The sequence below is a fragment of the Octopus bimaculoides genome, chromosome 8 (genome assembly GCF_046866305.1).
Source record: "Octopus bimaculoides isolate indiv1 chromosome 8, ASM4686630v1, whole genome shotgun sequence".
Lineage (NCBI taxonomy): Eukaryota > Metazoa > Mollusca > Cephalopoda > Octopoda > Octopodidae > Octopus > Octopus bimaculoides.
This window is the reverse complement of record NC_142935.1, coordinates 6,767,584-6,787,765: the sequence shown is the minus strand read 5'-3', so window position 1 is coordinate 6,787,765 and position 20,182 is coordinate 6,767,584. Positions and strand designations below refer to the sequence as shown.

General features: G+C 32.9%; 1 protein-coding gene across 3 annotated transcripts in view; it reads left to right on the top strand.

Moving 5' to 3' along the window:
• Positions 1 to 20,182, top strand: part of LOC149134305 (uncharacterized) — a 136,198-nt gene that overhangs the window by 40,815 nt on the left and 75,201 nt on the right. Inside the window, exon 1 of one of the 3 annotated variants that reach the window (XM_089356051.1) lies at positions 15,793 to 16,871. The exons of the other annotated variants lie outside the window; for them this stretch is intronic. Coding sequence (XP_089212177.1) covers positions 15,918 to 16,871 — 954 coding nt within the window. The 5' untranslated portion in view covers positions 15,793 to 15,917. Of the gene's footprint in view, positions 1 to 15,792; positions 16,872 to 20,182 lie in introns of those variants that run through there. 3 annotated transcript variants of the gene reach the window in all.

The window sequence follows — 20,182 nt, the reverse complement described above, 5'->3', positions numbered from 1 at the left end:
TCACTTATGAACATATCACTGAAGTCTCTCAAATATAAAACTATCTGTATCGCTGCCTTTTATATCCTGTATTTGGTATATCTGATTACAAGTCCCATTATATATGCTTACGATCTAAGAGAAGATATTCATCGCGAAACTGATAAAATAATCGTATATATTTATGTAATATTTCTTCACTGTTTATTTTCACTCTATTGTCTGATCAAATTCTTCAGAAAATCTAAAGACAAAGAAATACTCGAAGCATTCACCGAACTTACAATTAAAGAAGTTGATGAAAAATTCTATAACAATAACTTAGTATTTCCTTTTATATCACTTTTTATAGCGATATTGATGCCGCCTGTTATACAAATTATTATGTACTACATTCTCCCGTTTCTCGTGAACTCTCTTTGGAATCCCTCAACAAAATATCTAAACAGCAGTAAAACTCTTGACTTAATTATTTTGTTAATTTCCATTGTATTTAATTTTATATCATTTACGTGTGTGCTATTTGATTGGTACATCAATATAGCAATTGGGATTGCACTGCAGCATGAGTTTAATAAAGTAGCGAGCGAGGCTGAGAGATACGTAAAAGAAAAGCAATCTAATACTTCGTATTTCTTCAAGAAATATAAAGAGATTGCAGAAATATGTAACTCACATGATACTCTTAGTAAAACACTGAATTTAGTAAATGAATCATTTCAGTCGTCTTCGGGATTTATCGTACTCGTTAGTATTACTGGATGTTGTGTTGCTACTTATATAATTATAAATTCTTCATTTCAAAATATATTCTCTCAACACGCTTGCGTTATATTTATGTCTTCGTTGAACGTGATGCTTTTGATCAGGACGATGTGTATCGGAGTTCGTTTAAATAAATCGGTAAGTTATACAATATATAAGCGTATTTTTTCTCCAATTATATTTTACATATTACATCATAAAAGATGCCGAATATGTTATCCCAATTTCATTGGTGTTTTAAATTTGTGTGATATCTTTTCTTCCGACATCCTTCTTGCGTCTTTTCATTGCCAAAGGTGAACATGAGATAGAGGTGAAATAATGGATGAAAATCTTCCATCACTAAAATTAGGACTATTATTTCTACCGCCATCCAATTTTTTCTCTCATTCCATCATTCATTCACACTTTCTCTCTCTTTGTCCTGGGACTTTGCGACAATACTTTGTTAAACGTGTTAGGGAAGCCACGCAAATTCTATTTTCTCCAAGAAGTGCAGAAAACTTGTGTGAAGAGTTCGAAAACTATTTACGTGCATGTGCTATTGTCCAGTCTCAGTAATGGCTTTATTTCTAGGAGAGAATGGAACGACATTCTAACAATTTCAGTCACAATATCTGATCTCTTAAACAGAAATTTTGGAAGACTTCATTTTTTTTTATTTAATTATGCTCTCCTGATGTTTTTGCATTTCCTAAAGATTTCCTTTCTTTCATTCTTTCCTTCTTTATTTATTTATTTATTTATTCATTTATTTATTTATTTCCTCCTTTGTTTTATTTGTTTCTATCTTACCCATGCCTCGTCCGCCTCCTTCTCCTCTTCAACGTCCTCCTAGTTATTCTTCTAATTAAAAATAACAATAACAACTACAGCAACAATAATAATGCTCCAACGTAAAACAATATCAATACCATAACTATAAGAGCACCACAACAATGCATAGCACATATCCAAACCACCCAGAGATGCACTCGGTGGTGCAGTAAAAGCGCGTGAGGAAAAATACTGAATAATAATAATAATAATAATAATAATAATAATAATAATAATAATAATAATAATAATAATAATAATAATAATAATAATCTAGAACAACACTATGTACAAATCCAAATATATGGTACCCTAGGCATAACACCTACATGAACTTCTAAATTGTTGTCTCTTGAGGTCTCTGGGTGAGACTTGGATCCAACTTGTACAAATGCAAAACAAAAGTCAAACATAAAATAATAATGATAAAATGATGATGATGATGATGATGATGATGATGATGATGATGATAATAATAATAATGATAATAATAATAATAATAATAATAATAATAATAATAATAATAATAATAATAATAATAATAATAATAATATTAATAATAATAACAATAATAAAAGACTACACCGGGGAAGTTTAACATGTGAGAACGATAAATCACTGCTCCGAAATTTATCCAAAAACATCGGAAATAAAGACATCGCATGGAGCCAAAAAAAATAGCTGACAAAGGGTTGGACTATATCCGAGTAAGTAATACTCATTGAAATTTATTTCTATTTTTCCAAATATAATGATGTATTTTAACTTGATACCTCCACTACCCGCACAGCGATCGTAAACACACGTGTTACATCAAAATTCAGACTATCTCCAAACCCAAACACCATGTACAAAAAAATTACAAACAGATTAAATAACACCGGTATTATTCCACCCAAGAATAACAACCGAGAAGTGCGTACTGTAAGCTTATTACGCAAAAAATACGAAGATCTGAACGTGCAAAACAATCTGACAACAGAAATAAACGAACCGGTACCCTACGAAAACGATGACCGTCAAAATAAAGGACCGGACGTTGTTCCTCATGTCCCGCAAACAAAACCAAAACGGCATAAATGGACACGTGAGGAATACATTTCGATCCTACACGCCTATTTCACAGCAGTGCTCTACCCAAAAAACGAAAACGCAACAACACATACATATAAAATATGGAAAAAAAAATAATGTAAATAAAGACCTCGATAAAACAATGAACCCTAACAAACTAGCTAACATAAGAAGATATATTCTAAAAGCAAAAAAAAATATCAGAAATAGAAATAGATCAATTGAAAGGAAAAATACATGAGGAAAATCTAGATAGTAGTCACACAGCAATGCCAAATAATAATATAAACACTGAGATAGCAAAGCACGAGGACAAACGTAACATTCCCGGCAAAAACGAAGTAAACAAAAAACAACAAACCCAGACCGTAGAGATGTATAATAGTGTACAAAAAGCACCAATCCAGAACACCACAGACAAACATATGAATGAAAAGGTAGGCAAAACAAATATAAAGCCTGGGAATAACGAAAGGAAACCTAATAATTACGATACTATGAAAATGAGAATAACCAAAGAACTGAAAACCTCAGATCTTAGAATGGACCACAGATTATATCTCCCAAAAATCAAAATAGACAATAAAACAACATCAATAATAAATAGCATAAACCTGGCCGTCACGGAACTAACAACCACAGAAACAACAGGCAATATCACTGAGCTAAATGACATGATATATGCGGCAGCCACTGCAGCCACAAAAGAAGCAGGATACTCACTCAAACCCATCCGAACAGGAGTTCTACCACCCAAACAGACCTTGTGGATAAATAACATCCAGAACAAAATTTAAAAAAAAGAGAAAAGATTTATCGATTCTCAACGTAATTAGTAGACAATCAGCACACTTAAGTAACAAGAAGAAAACAAAAATACTGTACAAATACGGCATTACAGAAAAAGACTTACCTGAGGCAAAAGAAAAATTAAAGCAAGACATCCTTGCCAAAGCACAAAGGATCCGCCGGTATGAGAAACGCCAACGTTTCTTTGAACAAAACAAACAGTTCAAATCCAACCCCAAAAGACTCTACCAAGAACTGGGTAAAAATAAAATAGACATTACTTCAGCACCAACAGCAGAAGAACTAGAGAAATTCTGGAAACAAATATGGTCGGTGAAGCAACAACAACCCCAGAAAAGGACCATTAAAACAACGAACTTAGCACCTGAGCAACTCTGGGCCCCTATAACAACTGAAGAGGTAACCCAGACACTGCAAAGACTAAGCAACTGGAAGGCACCTGGACACGACAAGATCCCCAACTTCTGGTTAAAACACCTGCCAGGAATGCATAAAAAGCTGGCAGAAAACTTTAACAACATACTAGCAGAACCAGAGACAATGCCTGAATGGCTCACGAAAGGGGAAACCATCTTAATCCCCAAATCCACGGAAACGGAGAAACCACAAAACTATAGACCTATAACCTGTCTCCCTACGATCTACAAAGCCTTTACTGCAATAATATCGCAGAGATTGAGTAAGCACCTGGAAAATAACAACCTGTTTCCAGAAGAGCAGAAGGGATGCTGCAAGGGCTCATACGGCTGTAAAGACCAATTATTGATCAATAAAGCCATAACTGAAGACAGCCGCAGAAAGAAGAAAGGCCTCAGTATGGCCTGGGTGGACTACCGAAAGGCTTTCGACAGTGTTCCCGACACGTGGATTCTGGAAACACTAGCCATAAACAAGGTGGCACCAATTATTATAAAATACATAAGGCACTCAATGAACAAATGGCAGACAGTGCTACAGCTCCAAACAAAAGAGGGACTTGTGAACACGAAAGCCATTCCCATTAGAAGAGGAATATTCCAGGGAGACACGCTATCTCCACTCCTGTTCTGCCTGGCACTCACAGCTTTAACTGAATTGCTAAATAGAACTGGGTGCGGTTACAAATGCTACGGAAAAACAGTCAGCCACCTTTTATATATGGATGACCTAAAATTATATGCAAAAAATGACAAAGAGCTAGAAACACTACTACAGACAGTACACGGCTTTACCAAGGAAATAGATATGAAATTCGGATTCGAAAAATGTGCCAAAGCAACCCTGAAAAGAGGAAAATTAGTTAAAAGTAGCAATATAACACTAGATAAAGCCAATGAAATAAGAGAACTAGACGAAAGCCAACCATATAAATATTTAGGAGTCAATGAACTAGATAGGATACAACATACACAAATGAAAGAAAAAAATAAAGAAAGAGTACTATAGACGAGTTAGATCAATACTAAAAACAGAGCTCAATGCTAAAAACAAGATAATGGGTATCAACACTTTAGCTGTCCCAGTTATAAGCTACAGCTACAACATCCTTAACTGAACACTAAACGAACTATCTAAAATAGACAGAAAAACAAGAAAAATAATGACAGGATATAGGATGCACCACCCAAAATCTGACATAGAAAGGCTATATATACAACGCACAGAAGGTGGCAGGGGTCTTATACAGCTGGAAAACTATTATAAAATAACCACCATAGGACTGCAAAAATACCTACTCCAGAAGCAAGGAAAATTAATACAAATAGCCACAAAACACGAGCAAAACAAAAAACTGTTTTCAGTATTTAAGGAAGCTGACAAATACAAACAAGAAATCAATCTACCTAACAAATACGAAGAAGAAGAAGAAGAAGAAGAAGAAGAAGAAGAAGAAGAAGAAGAAGAAGAAGAAGAAGAAGAAGAAGAAGAAGAAGAAGAAGAAGAAGAAGAAGAAGAAGAAGAAGAAGAAGAAGAAGAAGAAAAGCTATAAAACAAATGAAATCCAAACTGAAACTAGAACAGCAACGGACCATAATAAAATGATGGCAAGAAAAGCCCCTTCATGGTAAATACTGGGCTAAACTAAATGCAAAAGAAATAGACAGAGAAAAATCCCAGCAATGGTTGAGAAGCTCAGGACTCAAAGCAGAGACTGAAGGATTTTTAATTGCTGCACAAGACCAAAGCCTCTCCACCAGAAATTACCAAAAACATATCATAAAAAGAAACATAACAAGTAACTGTAGAATTTGTGGAGATGGACAAGAAACAATAAATCATATTATCTCTGGCTGCCCAGTCCTGGCTAAGAAGGAATATATTCACAGACACGACAGAACTGGGACCTATATACACTGGAAGCTATGCCAACACTATGGAATAACAACAGAAAAAAAGATGGTATAAACACATGCCAGAAAAGGTCACAGAAAACGAGAAAGCAACCATACTCTGGGATATGCCAATACACACAGATAGAGAAATTAAGGATAATAGACCAGATATAGTTGTCAAAGATCATGAAGAAAAAAAATGCTTTCTAATTGATGTATCAATACCAGCAGATGACACCGTCTCTCTAAAAGAAATGGAAAAACTTTCAAAATACAAAAACCTGGAAATAGAGGTAACTCGAATGTGGAATCTAAAAACAGAAACAATTCCTATCATAGTAGGTGCCTTAGGTATAATAAAAAAAATATTCAGACAAATACATAACAAAAACACCAGGACTTACAAATATATATAACATACAGAAAATTGCACTACTGGGCACAGCACACATCCTACGCAAAACACTTTCAATACAGTAACCATAAGAGCACCACAGCAAACCACAGCACATACCCAAGGCGCACAGAGCTGCGCTCGGTAGTGAAGTGAAAGCACGTTATAAAAATAAAACTACTGAAGAAGAAGAAGAAGAAGAAGAAGAAGAAGAAGAAGAAGAAGAAGAAGAAGAAGAAGAAGAAGAAGAAGAAGAAGAAGAAGAAGAAGAAGAAGAAGAAGAAGAAGAAGAAGAAGAAGAAGAAGAAGAAGAATATGCAGCCCATTATCCAAGCGCTGATGTCAAACGGCTGTACGTAGGGACAGAGCGATTTGGAAGAGGCTTAACAGCAGTAGAAAAATGTGTACAGATGGAAAGAAAGAATCTAGCAGAGTATTTACAGAGCACTACAGATAGATTACTAAACAGCATCGGTTTTGGCAATGGGTTTTGTCATCTAAAGTGGGTGTAAGTATATATACATATGTGTAGGTATATATATACATATGTATATATATATATATATATATATATATATATATATATATATATATATATATATATATATATATATATATATATATATATATATATATACATATATATATATATATATATTTATATATTTATAAATATATATATATATTATATGGGCGCAGGAGTGGCTGTGTTGTAAGTAGCTTGCTTACGAACCACATGGTTCATTCAAACTGCGTGACACCTTGGGCAAGTGCCTTGTACTATAGTTTCGGGCCGACCAGAGCCTTGTGAGTGGATTTGGTTGACGGGAGATATTTCCTCCGTCTGGCTGCTTTTCTCTCTACAAAACAGGAAGTTACATTCTGGAACAGTTATTTTAAAGAGTTGTCTTTATTAATCACCGGACAATATACATCTGCACCACCGGATGCGCTTGAACCAGTTGTTGAGTGTCCCACAAGAGGAATCGATGTTAGATGTGTCGAAACATTTCCTGTGATAATAAATTCTCGTATATTCCATCTTCTGTCTTTCATTTGCTATATATGCTTATATATATGTATGTACATATGTATATAAACATTTACATGGAAATATATATATATATATATATATATATATATATATATATATATATGCATTTATATACATGCATATATGTGGATGCATGTATATATATATATATATATGAGATATATAAGTGAGATTCTAGATTCATTTTAATAGTTTCAGTATTAATAGTGAAAATAATTAACTGAAAGTATCACAATTTACAACAGAAATGTTGTTTTCATGTTTGATACGTAATACTGAAATATAGAAGTTGTTAAGAGATAGCTCCGGGCTCGCATTAGGCAAGGTGTAAATTTATTTCGCCCATGAATTAGATCCGTCAGGCACAGAGACAGATAGACACACACAGAGGCTGATATACACACTCACACACAAATTCTCAGCTTTATACACACACACACACACACACACACACACACACACACACACATATATATATATATATATATATATATATATATATATATATATATATATATATATATATATATATATACAGAGAGAGAGAGAGAGAGAGAGAGAGAGAGAGAGAGAGATTCACTTTTCTATACGCTTTAAAAGGTGTTGATTGAATATAAATCATTTAAGTTTTATATGTTTTAAGAAGCTTAGCGAGCAATATTCAATTTGATATGTATTTTAAATCCATAGCAACAGATATGAAATAATCCCTACATACATACAAAGCCGGAGACATTATATAACAGCTTTATCCTATATCTTTATTTCCAGTTCTTTCGTAACACACGGAGCTTAGCAACACTCTCAACTTATAGAAGCAAAATTGAAAGACTAGAGATCTTACACAGAAATAAGGCTTCTATGTGAGATATATAAGTAGGATTCTAGATTCATTTTAATAATTTCAGTATTAATAGTGTAACTAATTAAGTGAAAGCATCTCACTTTACACTAGAGATGTTATCTTTTCAAGTTTGACACGTAATACTGCAATATTTTAAGAGATAAGAGATAGCTCCGGGCTCGCATTTGGCCCACGACACTGCATGGACCCAAACTAAGGATTGCGTAAAATTTGAGATCCGTCGAGTAGATCCCTAGTTTTAGTGATACACACATATAGACTCAGAGACAGATAAACACACACACACACACACATTCTCAGCTTTATATATTTATATATATATATATATGTATATACACATACATACATGCATACATACATACATACATGCATACATACATACATACATACATACATACATACATACATACATATTCACTTTTCTATACGCTTCAAAAGGTGTTGATTGAATATAAATCATTTAAGATTTATATGTCTTAAGAAGCTTAGCGAGCAATATTCAATTTGATATGTATTTTAATCCATAGCAACAGATTTGAAATAATCCCTACATATAAACAAAGCGGGAGACATTATATAATAGCTTTATCCAATATCTTTATTTCCAGTTCCTTCGTGACACACGGAGCTTAGCAACACTCTCAACTTATTATAGAAGCAAAATTGAAAACTTGAGATCTTAAACAGAAATAAGTCTTCTGTGTTTTAGTTCAACGTGTTATATAGAAGTAACTTGTGAGTAATAGCAAATTACAAAATTATGGAACTAAAAGAAACACGATTCTATAAAATGTTACAATTTTATGGGAAAATTAATATTTCTAAAATATCACTTATCAGCGTAAAACTGAAATCTCTCAACTGTAACACTATCTGTATCTCTGCCTTTTATATCCTGTATTCGGTATATCTGATAATGAACCCCATTATATATACGTATGATATAATAGAATTGTATCATAGCGAAACTGATAGAATATTCGTATATATTTATGCACTGTTTCTTCAGTGTTTGCTTTCACTTTACTGTCTGATCAAATTCTTCAGAAAATCTAAAGAGAAAGAAATCCTCGAAGCATTTACCGAACTTACAATTGAAGAAGACGATGAAAAATTCTATAACAATAACTTAATATTTTCTTTTATATCACTTTCTATAGTGATATTGCTGCCGCCTATTTTACTCACTATTATGAACTACGTTCTCCCGTTTTTCCTGAGCTCTGATTTGGTTTCCTCAACAATTCATTTAGAAACAAGCAAAAATCATGGCTTAATTATTGCATTAACTCACGTTGTATTTGATTGTATATCACTCACGGGCATGCTATTTGATTGGTATATCAATACAGCAATTGGGGCTGCACTGCAGTATGAGTTTAATAAAGTAGCGAGCGAAGCTGAGAAATACGTAAAAGAAAAGCAATCTAATACTTCGTATTTCTTTAAGAAATATAAAGAGATTCCCGAAATATGTAACTTACATGATACTCTGAGTAAAACACTGAATTTAGTAAATGAGTCATTTCAATTGTCTTTGGGATTGATCGCGTTCATTAGTATTGCTGCATGTTGTGTTGCTACTTATATGATTATAAATGACTCATTAAACATTATACTCTCTGATTACGTTTTCGTTATGTTTCTGGCTTCGTGGAACATGTTACTTTTGATCAGAATGCTGTGGATTGGAGTTCGTTTAAATGAATCGGTAAGCTATATAATTATATATAATCGTAGTTTTATTTTAATTTTATTTGACATATTACATCATAAAATATGTCGAATATGTTATCCCAATTCCATTGGTGTTTTAAACTAATGTGATATCTTATCTTCCGACATCCGTCTTTCATCTTTTGTTTCCCAAATGTGAACCTCAGACAGATCTGAAATAATGGATGAAAATCTTCCATCTCTACCAGAGTATAGCTATTATCCCTACAGGCATTCTACTCATTCTCTTATTCCATCATTCCTTCATTCACACTTTCTCTCTCTTGGTCGTCGGACTTAGCTACCATTCATCGTAAAACGTCTTAGGGACGCCACACAAAATCTCGCTTATCCAAGAAATGCAGAAGGCTTGATTGAGGGGCTGGAAAACTATTCACATGGATGCATTATTGTCTCGTTCCAGCAAAGGCTTTATTTTTAGGACACACTGAACAACATTCTAATAACTTGAATAACATTGATTGATGTGTTAAACAGAATTTTTGGAAGACGTCATTTTTAATTTACGAAATGCGTTTTGGATCATTTTGCATTTCCTAGTAATTTTCTTCTTCTTCTTCTTCTTCTTCTTCTTCTTCTTCTTCTTCTTCTTCTTCTTCTTCTTCTTCTTCTTCTTCTTCTTCTTCTTCTTCTCCTTCCCCTCCTTCTCTTGGATGACATCATTTTTAATTTGATAATGCTTTTCTGATATTTCTGCATTTCCTAATAGTGTTCGTTTCTGTTCTTCCTTCTTTCTTTCTTTCTTTCTTTCCTCCTTTCCATCTTCTTTTTCAACTTTCTCTTCCCCCTTATTCTTTTAATTAAAAAAACAACATAAACAACTGCAAAATAACAATAATCCTACGTAAAACGTTTTTAATACAGAGAAAATAAGATCACCACAAGAAACCACAGCACATACCCAAGGCACACAGAGCTGCGCTCGGTAGTGCAGTGAAAGCCCGTGATGAAAGATAAGACTTCTGAATAATAATAATAATAATAATAATAATAATAATAATAATAATAATAATAATAATAATAATAATAATTCTCAAGGCCTAAATTTTGGCAGAAGGGTAAGTCGCTTGCTTCAACTCCAGTATTCAACTGGTACTTTCTTCATTGACACTGAAATGACAAACAGCAAAGTCTTACGTGTTCCCATGTATCCCCTTCTTGCCCTTTTCTCCTATTACGCACTCCCATCACCTGTTCTTTATTAACTGTCTTTCGTAGTTTGTCTGTGGTGTTCCATAAATACTTTACTAAACATTTCCTTTCCATCGGTACACATTCTTCTACTGCTATTTAAGCCTCTTCGGATGATGGGCTCCATACATCGTCAACAGCTTCCTAATTTTTCTGTCAAATTTCTTTATATCGTTTCTGATCCAGTCTATAATTCCAACTCTATATCTGATTACGGTAAACTGTTCTTGAATTTATTGCTTCCATAAGATTTTTGGAATTCAGTTTTGATTGCAATAGTTTCTTGCCTCTCTTTGTGTATTCCCTGCTGGTAATTTGTATAGTTTCTTCATTTATTATCTCGTATGCTCCCAGTATTCCCAAGCACTTATACCTCTGCTGTTTCTCAACCGCTCTCATTGTTTTCCCATTTGACATTTCAGTTCCCTAGCATCCTTCAAATCTTCCTCATTATTATTATTTTTATAGACGTTGCACAGTATTGTGAGGTTGTTCATTGAAGATATTTTGTCTACCGGGGGTTTGTAATGTTTGTTATGTCACATCAAGGACCTCAGACAGAGAGTACTTTGCGCAGTATGCGTGTAATTCCAAGTAATGCCGACTTTTGCAATACACCTAGATTGTAGGGTATTTCTAAAGTTTTCAGATGTTTTTTTCAGATCGGGTGGTATTGAACCCAATGCTCCGATGACAATAGGGATAATCTTTATGTTCGACTCTCGTAGCTGCCACATCTTAGCGATCTCAATTTTCAGGTCTCCATATTTATCAACTTTTTCTCTTTCTTTCATAATGATGTTTTGACCCCCTGACACTGTTTCGTCGATTATTAGGCGCTTTTGTTTTTCCTCCTAAAGGTTACTATATCTGGCCTTCTATACTCTAATACTTTGTCTGGAAATCAAAGTCCCAGGAGATTTTTGCTTTCCCATTTTCGTCCGTTACCTTTCCCGGTGTATGTTGGCACCAAGCATCAGCGACCTCATAGCCATACTTAAGGCACAGTAGCCAGTGGAGGTTTGGGGCTACTTTGTCGAGTCTATGCTTGTACTGTTTCTGTGTAAGTCTTTCACAAGCACTAACCATGTGAGTCACGCTTTCGACCCTCTTCACACACAATCTGCAAAGGTCCAATGCACTTGTGTGGTATATATTCTTTTTCATTGAGCTGGTATTCAATGCATGCTCCTCGACCGCGATGATTAAGCTTTCAGTATTCTTTCTTAGGTCACCCTTGTTGAGACGCCTCCATGGTGCTTTATGGTCTTTGAATTTGTTGGTTTCACGGTGAAACTGACCATGTAATTCCATATAGAGTAGGGTTTCTCGTTGACTGTTCTTGATTGGAATTTATGAGCAATCACAAGTCCATTTTTGTTAACTACTTCTGCACTAGCGGCATAATGTAACATGATTTTTTGCTGTTTACCAAATATTCTATGTTTCTTCTCTCACTGTTCATTATTATTATTATTATTATTATTATTATTATTATTATTATTATTATTATTATGTTGTTTTTTTTTTCTTCTTTCTTCAAATTTTCTTCCATTTCTCGCCGAGTGTTTTCCGTACACCTAGGGCAGAGAAGCTCATTGTATGCATTTCCAGTTTACACACGCAAATTCACAGGTAAAATATGTATGCAAAAAAAAATTAATAAATAAATAAATTCAAGAATGGATGTTGTTTTCACAGCGATAATGCTCTTCTCAGTACATAAGTTGTTCCAGTTAACACGAATTTTTGCACTTTCTGTAGGGATAGTAGGCCTAGTATCATTTTCAAATAGGTTTCAGTACCCTTTTTTTAATCTTTCTTAGAGATCCTACAATCACTGGTACGGTAGTCGCCTTGAGATGCCACATTTTTTCAATTTCTAATAGCAATTCTTGTCAAATTATTTCGCCGCTATATTATGATCGCAAGGAATACTCATGTCAATCAATAAACACCTCTTTTTTGTCTGATCTTTTATAATAATATCCAGTTTATTAGTTTTTATAGATTTGTCGGTATGTACGGGGAAGTCCCAGAGATGCGATACATTTTCTCTCTCAGTCACAGCTTCAGGATGGTGTTTATACCATTTGTCAGCGGTTTTGAATTTATAATGCCGACATATTGTCCAGTGTAAATACTGGCCGACTCTGTCATGTCTTGCTTTATATTCTACAGGTGCTAAGACTCTACACCCTGAGATTAGGTGGTCTATAGTTTCAATCGCATCGTTACAGAATCGGCATTGTAGGTCAGCTCCATTTTTTATCACATTGGCTTGGTAGTTCCGGGTTAATAAGCTTTGGTCTTGAGCAGCCAATATGAAACCTTCACTCTCTGCTTTTAGCCCTGAACTTCGTAACCCCTGATGTGTGCGTTTCTGGTCGACATCAGCTTGTTTGCTACGAGCCACATACTTGCCATGTAGAGGTCTCTGTTCCCATCTGCTAGCTAATTTTTCATGTGCTTTTGTCTTTGCAATTAATTTTATTTTCTTTGCAGCAGCAGTTGGCGCATTTCCTTCAACTTGATCAATCTGGTAGGTATCTAAGAGACCAGTAGCGAATTTTTTGCTCTCTTTTCGTATAGAATGAAGTTTTTTCGGTTTTTCATGTTTTTCAACAGGTTTTAGCATTCAATCGTTGGTTGTTTGAAGATATTTGGCCAATCCAATTGTGGCGGCTTGTACAGGATAAGTTATTACATTTGTAAAAGTATAGGACAAACTATTACTTCAAGTAAAGAATAAGAAACTTTTTACTTAAAATATTGCAGCAAAGAATGCCAGTTCTTCTAATTTATCACTCTTTACAGTACTCATCTTTTAGATTTATTGTAGAAAAACTGTTCAGCTAATTTGTAATGTTCGTTTTACATTACTCCTTCTGGTTTGTGCTCATACCATTGCTCTGTTCTCTCGAGGTTTGCTTTACCGCACAACAGCCAGTGGACACATCCAGTAGACATCATGGTCTTCGGAGTGATCACTAGTGATGGTGACGTTATGCTCCTATTCATCTTCCTACATGGCCTCAGACTCAACACGGTGGCCTACATTAAGTGTCTGGAGGCATTAGTGCTGCTCTGGGTCAAGAGGGTGGCTACTGGAAGGCCCTATATCTGGCAAAAGAATTCTGCACTATGCCACATTAGCAGGGGAACACAGTCATGGCTGTCAGATAATTTCTGCAGGCACATCACCCCTAACATCTGGCCACCTAATTCCCCAGACTGCAAACACCTTGATTATTATGTGTGGGATGCAGTTGAGCAAGAGACCAACAAAACTCCATGTAACACCAAAGATGAACTGAAAGCAAGGGTTATGGCAGCATTCACCAATATAAACAAGGAGACCGTCCAGAGGAGTTGCAGGAGATTGCGAAACCATCTGGAGGTCGTGGTTGAAGACAATGGCGATTTTATTGAATATCTTTACTCTGTAATATTTGAATACACTTTTATGCAATTTTGGTTAGAAAAATATCTGTCAAAATCAGATGTCAGTGTTCATTTCATTTTTCCGTAATTCAGACTACAGTTTATTGACCACACCCTGTGTGTATATATATATATATATATATGTGTGTGTGTGTGTGTGTGTGTGTGTGTGTGTGTGTGTGTGTGTGTGTGTGTGTGTATGTATGTATATATATATATATATATATATATATATATGTGTGTGTGTGTGTGTGTGTGTGTGTGTGTGTGTGTGTATGGATGTATGTTTGCATGTACAATTGTATAAGAGTATATAACTAATACAATGCTCCTACGTAAGAAGCTATCTTAGCGTTAAATTTCACGCTAATATATTCATTGGGAAAAAGAGAAAGCTTCTTTTATGTGACTGATAGATCTTTTACTCAACACACCTCAATCTGGAAACCACGTTTGATACAATACAAAATAATGGATATTAATATTACGTCGATATCCTCATCTCGTTATTGTGTTGCGAAAATCAAATGTAGGGCAGATTAGTGTCAAGCATAAACCCTATATGTGTGTATACGTATATATATATATATGTCTATGCGTGTATATATATGTATATATATATATATATATATATATATATATATATATATATATATATATATATGTATGTATATATATGCATATATATATATGTATATATATGCATATATATGTATATATATGTATGCATATAAATGTATATGTATATATATATGCATGCATATATATATATATATATATATGTGTGTGTGTATATATATATGTGTGTGTGTGTGTATATACATATGTATATATACATGTATATATATGTATGTATATATACATATATATATATATATATATATATATATATATATATATACATATATATACATGTATATATATGTATGTATATATATATATATATATATATATATATACATACATATATATACATGTATATATATGTATATATATATATATATATATATATATATATATATATATATATATATAAATATATATATATATATATATATATGTATATATATATATATATATATATATATATATATATATATATATATATATATATATATATATATACATATACATTTTTTATTTATATTCATCGTCCTGGATTTAATATAACGCATTTACGATTCATGGGTTTTAAGAAGCTTAGTTATCTATATCTAATTTGATATATATATATCTTAAGTCCATAAGAACAGATTTGAAATAATCCCTACGTCCAAACAATGCAGATGACATTATATAACAGATATGTTGGCAGGTCATTCTTTATTGCCAGGTCTTTCGTGACAAACGAAGCATTGCAACACTCGCAACTCATTATAGAACTACAGATCATACATAGAAATACAGCTTGTGTGTTTTAAGTGAGCGAGTTTCACTCTTTACACAACTTGTTAAAAATACACAATTGCAAAAATTATGGAACTAAAAGAAACACGATTTTATAGAATATTGCAAATTTATGAGAAAATTAATATATTAAGGATATCTATTATCAACATATCATTGTTGAAGTCTCTCAAATGTAGTACACTCTGCTTCAATGCTTTTTATATCATGTACTTCGTATATCTGATTGTAAACCCCATTAAATATATTTTTGATATTATACAATTGGATCATAGCACGACTGATAGAATATTGGCACATATTTACGCAATATTTTTACATATTTTGCTTTCACTCTACTGTTTGATCAGAATCTTCAGAAAATCTAAAAACAAAGAAATGATCGATATATTCGCCAAACTTACCTTTGATGAAGACGATAAAATATTCTATAATAATAACTTAAAGTTTTCTTTTATATCTCTTTTTGTAATGATGTTGCTGCCTCTTATTCTTATCACTATTTTTAATCAAATTCTCCCGTTTTTCATTACGAATACTTGGAGTTCCGCAACAATTCATTTAAAAACCATCGAGCGTCCTGTCTTAATACTTTTAATAATACGCTTTGTATTTTATACTATAACAATTACGTCCCTGACGCTTGACTGGTATATGAATATTGAAGCTGGCACTGCACTGCAGCATGAGTTTAATAAAGTAGCGAGCGAGGCTGAGAAGTACGTAAAAGAAAAGCAATCAGACACTTCGTATTTCTTTAAGAAATATAAAGAGATCACAGAAATATGTAACTCACATGATACTCTGAGTAAAACACTGAATTTAGTGAATGAATCATTTCAGCTGACTTCGGGATATATCATACTCAGTAGTATTACTGGATGTTGTATTGCAACTTACTTGATTATAAATGGTTCATTTCAAAATCTATTCACTGAATACTCTGCTGTTATGTTTGTGATTTCTTTGAATTTGATGTATTTGATCAGAATGGTTTGGATTGGACTTCGCTTAAATAAATCGGTAAGTTACATTATTCTCGAATCTCATTTTTTTTTATATATATTTTCATAGTATATATTATATTCGTTTCGATTTCTTTTAATGTTACCTAATATCTTATAAAACAAATTCCTCCTTCTCTTCCGCTATGACAATTTTTTCATAGCCATTCGACTCTCATTCTGTAATTCCGTCATTAACTCACTCTTTCTCGACGTTTGTTTTGCGAATTAGCTACAATTCATCGTATGACATCTCTTGGGGACGCCAAACAAAATTTCGCTTTACCAAGATTTTTAGAAGAAGTAATTTTTAATTAGCAAATGCTCTTCTGATCATTCTACAGTTCTTAACAGTTTATTTATTTATCTAGCCATATCTTGCTGCTGTTGTTGTTGTTGTTGTTGTTGTTCTTCTTCTTCTTCTTCTTCTTCTTCTTCTTCTTCTTCTTCTTCTTCTTCTTCTTCTTCTTCTTCTTCTTCTTCTTCTTCTTCTTAATATTTATGCATAAAAACCGTTCTCTATTTCAAGAATGTGTATATATCACCGTACATATATACACGGACACACACACACACGCACATACAAACACACACAAATTGTGTATATGTCCTTGAGTATATATGTATATTGTGTCCTTGTATATATATATCCCTATATATACATACATATATACACACAAACACACACATACACACACACACACACGCACACACACACACTGACAGACACACATACACACACACGCACACACACATATATATGTGTGTGTGTCTGTAAAAGATTTGATAATACATATGATTAATTGGAAAATGTTATTTCATTGGTATATCAAACGTTTTGAAAAAATGTAATTTACCTATTTACCAAATGGAATGTTTAACCATAAAGTATTCTTTGAATTAAGACAACAATCTTGATGTTTATACCCGTTTTTTTTACACTATTTTTTTGCGACGAATATGATCATCATTTGATGTGACTCTGGAGGAAACAAATACAACAAATTCCCCCACAACGAGTGAGAGATCTTTTCGCAGATCTTCCCATGTAGTGTCAATTGCTTCAAAGCTATAAAATAGCTTAAACGCCACTCGATTGAGGGGGGGGGGGGGGGGGCTTTTAAGCTAGTATATACATATCTAGCTACCTATCTATCTATATATATATGTGTGTGTGTGTGTGTGTGTGTGTGTGTGTGTGTGTGTGTGTGTGTGTGTGTGTGTGTGTGTGTGTGTGTGTGTAAGGGGGATGCGTCTATGTAGCCGTCTATGTGAGTGTCTATGTAGATTGTGCCTCTTCACTGCAGTATTTGGAGCATGGTCGTATCTGCGTATATACACGTGCTTTAGAATATTTGGACTTGTACTTATATGATTATGCCTGTGTACGTGTATGAATACCTATATTAACAGGAGTGTAGGCACCTCTTTTTAACCCATTAAATCCTAGAGTGCCTAAATTTCTGAATATTAATTTAAATTTTTTACAGATGATTGAAAATAGGTTAAAAGGGGGAAAATGATTATTAAAACTCCTTTACTTCAAGTAGAAATGGAAAATACTCTGTGTCCAATAAATAGGAAACTGAGATAATATGATATAGATTATTTAATGCTCTCATTTAGTGTCCTATTTATAGGACAGTGGGACTTAATGGGTTAACTGTACATATGTAGGTGTATGTATATGTATGTGTATACATTTTAATGTGTATATATTTGTATGTGTATATATGTATATGAATATATATATATATACATGTATATATATATATATATATATATATATATATATATACATATATATATATATATATATATATATATATATATATATATATATATATATATATATATATATATATATATAAATATATATATATATATACGTATGCGCTTGTATATATGTATTTTTTATGTATATTTTATATATATATATGTGTGTGTGTGTGTGTGTGTGTGTGACTGCCCATGTGTATATATATGGGTGTGTCTGTATGTCTATTTATATGTATGCGTATGTGGATATATATATGCATGTATATATATATATATATATATATATATATATATATATATATATATGACAAATGAAAGACAGAAGATAGAATACACGAGAATATATTATTAATCACAACAATATGTATATGTATTTGTGCGTATATGTCCTTCTGCCTGTATATAAGTATCTAATGACCGCGTATACGTGTACAAATGTGTGTGTATGTGTATGCATATAGGGATAGGTATATAAGAATTAATGTACATGCATGTGTGTGGATGTTTTTGTACATACATGTATGTCTGTTTGTGTGTATATATATATATATATATATATATATATATATATATATATATATATATATATATATATACATAGATGTGTGTGTGTCTATGTATGTATAAATGTGTATATATATATGTATATATGGCTGTATGGGTATGTATGCGCATATATATATATTTGTATTGGTTGTAGACAGAAAATAATTTGATTGTATTATTTCTATATCTGTGTTGTTAGTCTATTTGCGTTTGTATATGCAAATCTATGTGTGACTATATTATTTCCGTAAAATATCCAAGTATATTAATTATTGTCTCCCATACATTACAACAAACTTCTCCAGTTTTCTTTTTTGTTTCCTTATTTTTTCTACTAAAACACACTCAACAATATTATAAACAACTATTTCGACATAGACTAAAAAGAAATTGTCGTTAACTAATACCTCTATAACTGATTATATAAGTTTGTAGCGTAAGTAATCCACTTTATTTAGACTTTATTACTCGTATAGTATTTATTTCTTTAACATTGCTTGTTTTCATTTTTTGGAGATCAGTGAATATTCGTCAGTGGAAAAAGTATATACGTATTTGCATTGGGACGCCTTCGCATCCAAGATCGGTGATTGTCGTACGCTGACGAAGGGTAAATACCCAGAAACTCGAGTCCGTGCGTATCACGTGATCAACATGGGAAGGATGACTTCCCTTTGCAAATACCGACAGGGCACAGATGTGTATCAATAGCCAGCTGGAGGAGATGTTCTCCTGGGGCTAAAAGCAACAGTAACATTCACCCTTATGGTTTAGCCGCATTTAAGTGGCAAATATACTTCACATTTATTTCTTAACTTTCTTTAAAAGATATCAATACTGTGACTAGATAATCAATTACGACATATAACATATTTTTGTCTATGAATATTAGACCTATTATTTACAATAAATATTTAAATTATAAATTTATAATATAATTGAAATTATTCTTTAATACTATTATTAACAAGCATCGTTTCTAAAAATTTCTTAAGTCGAAAGGGT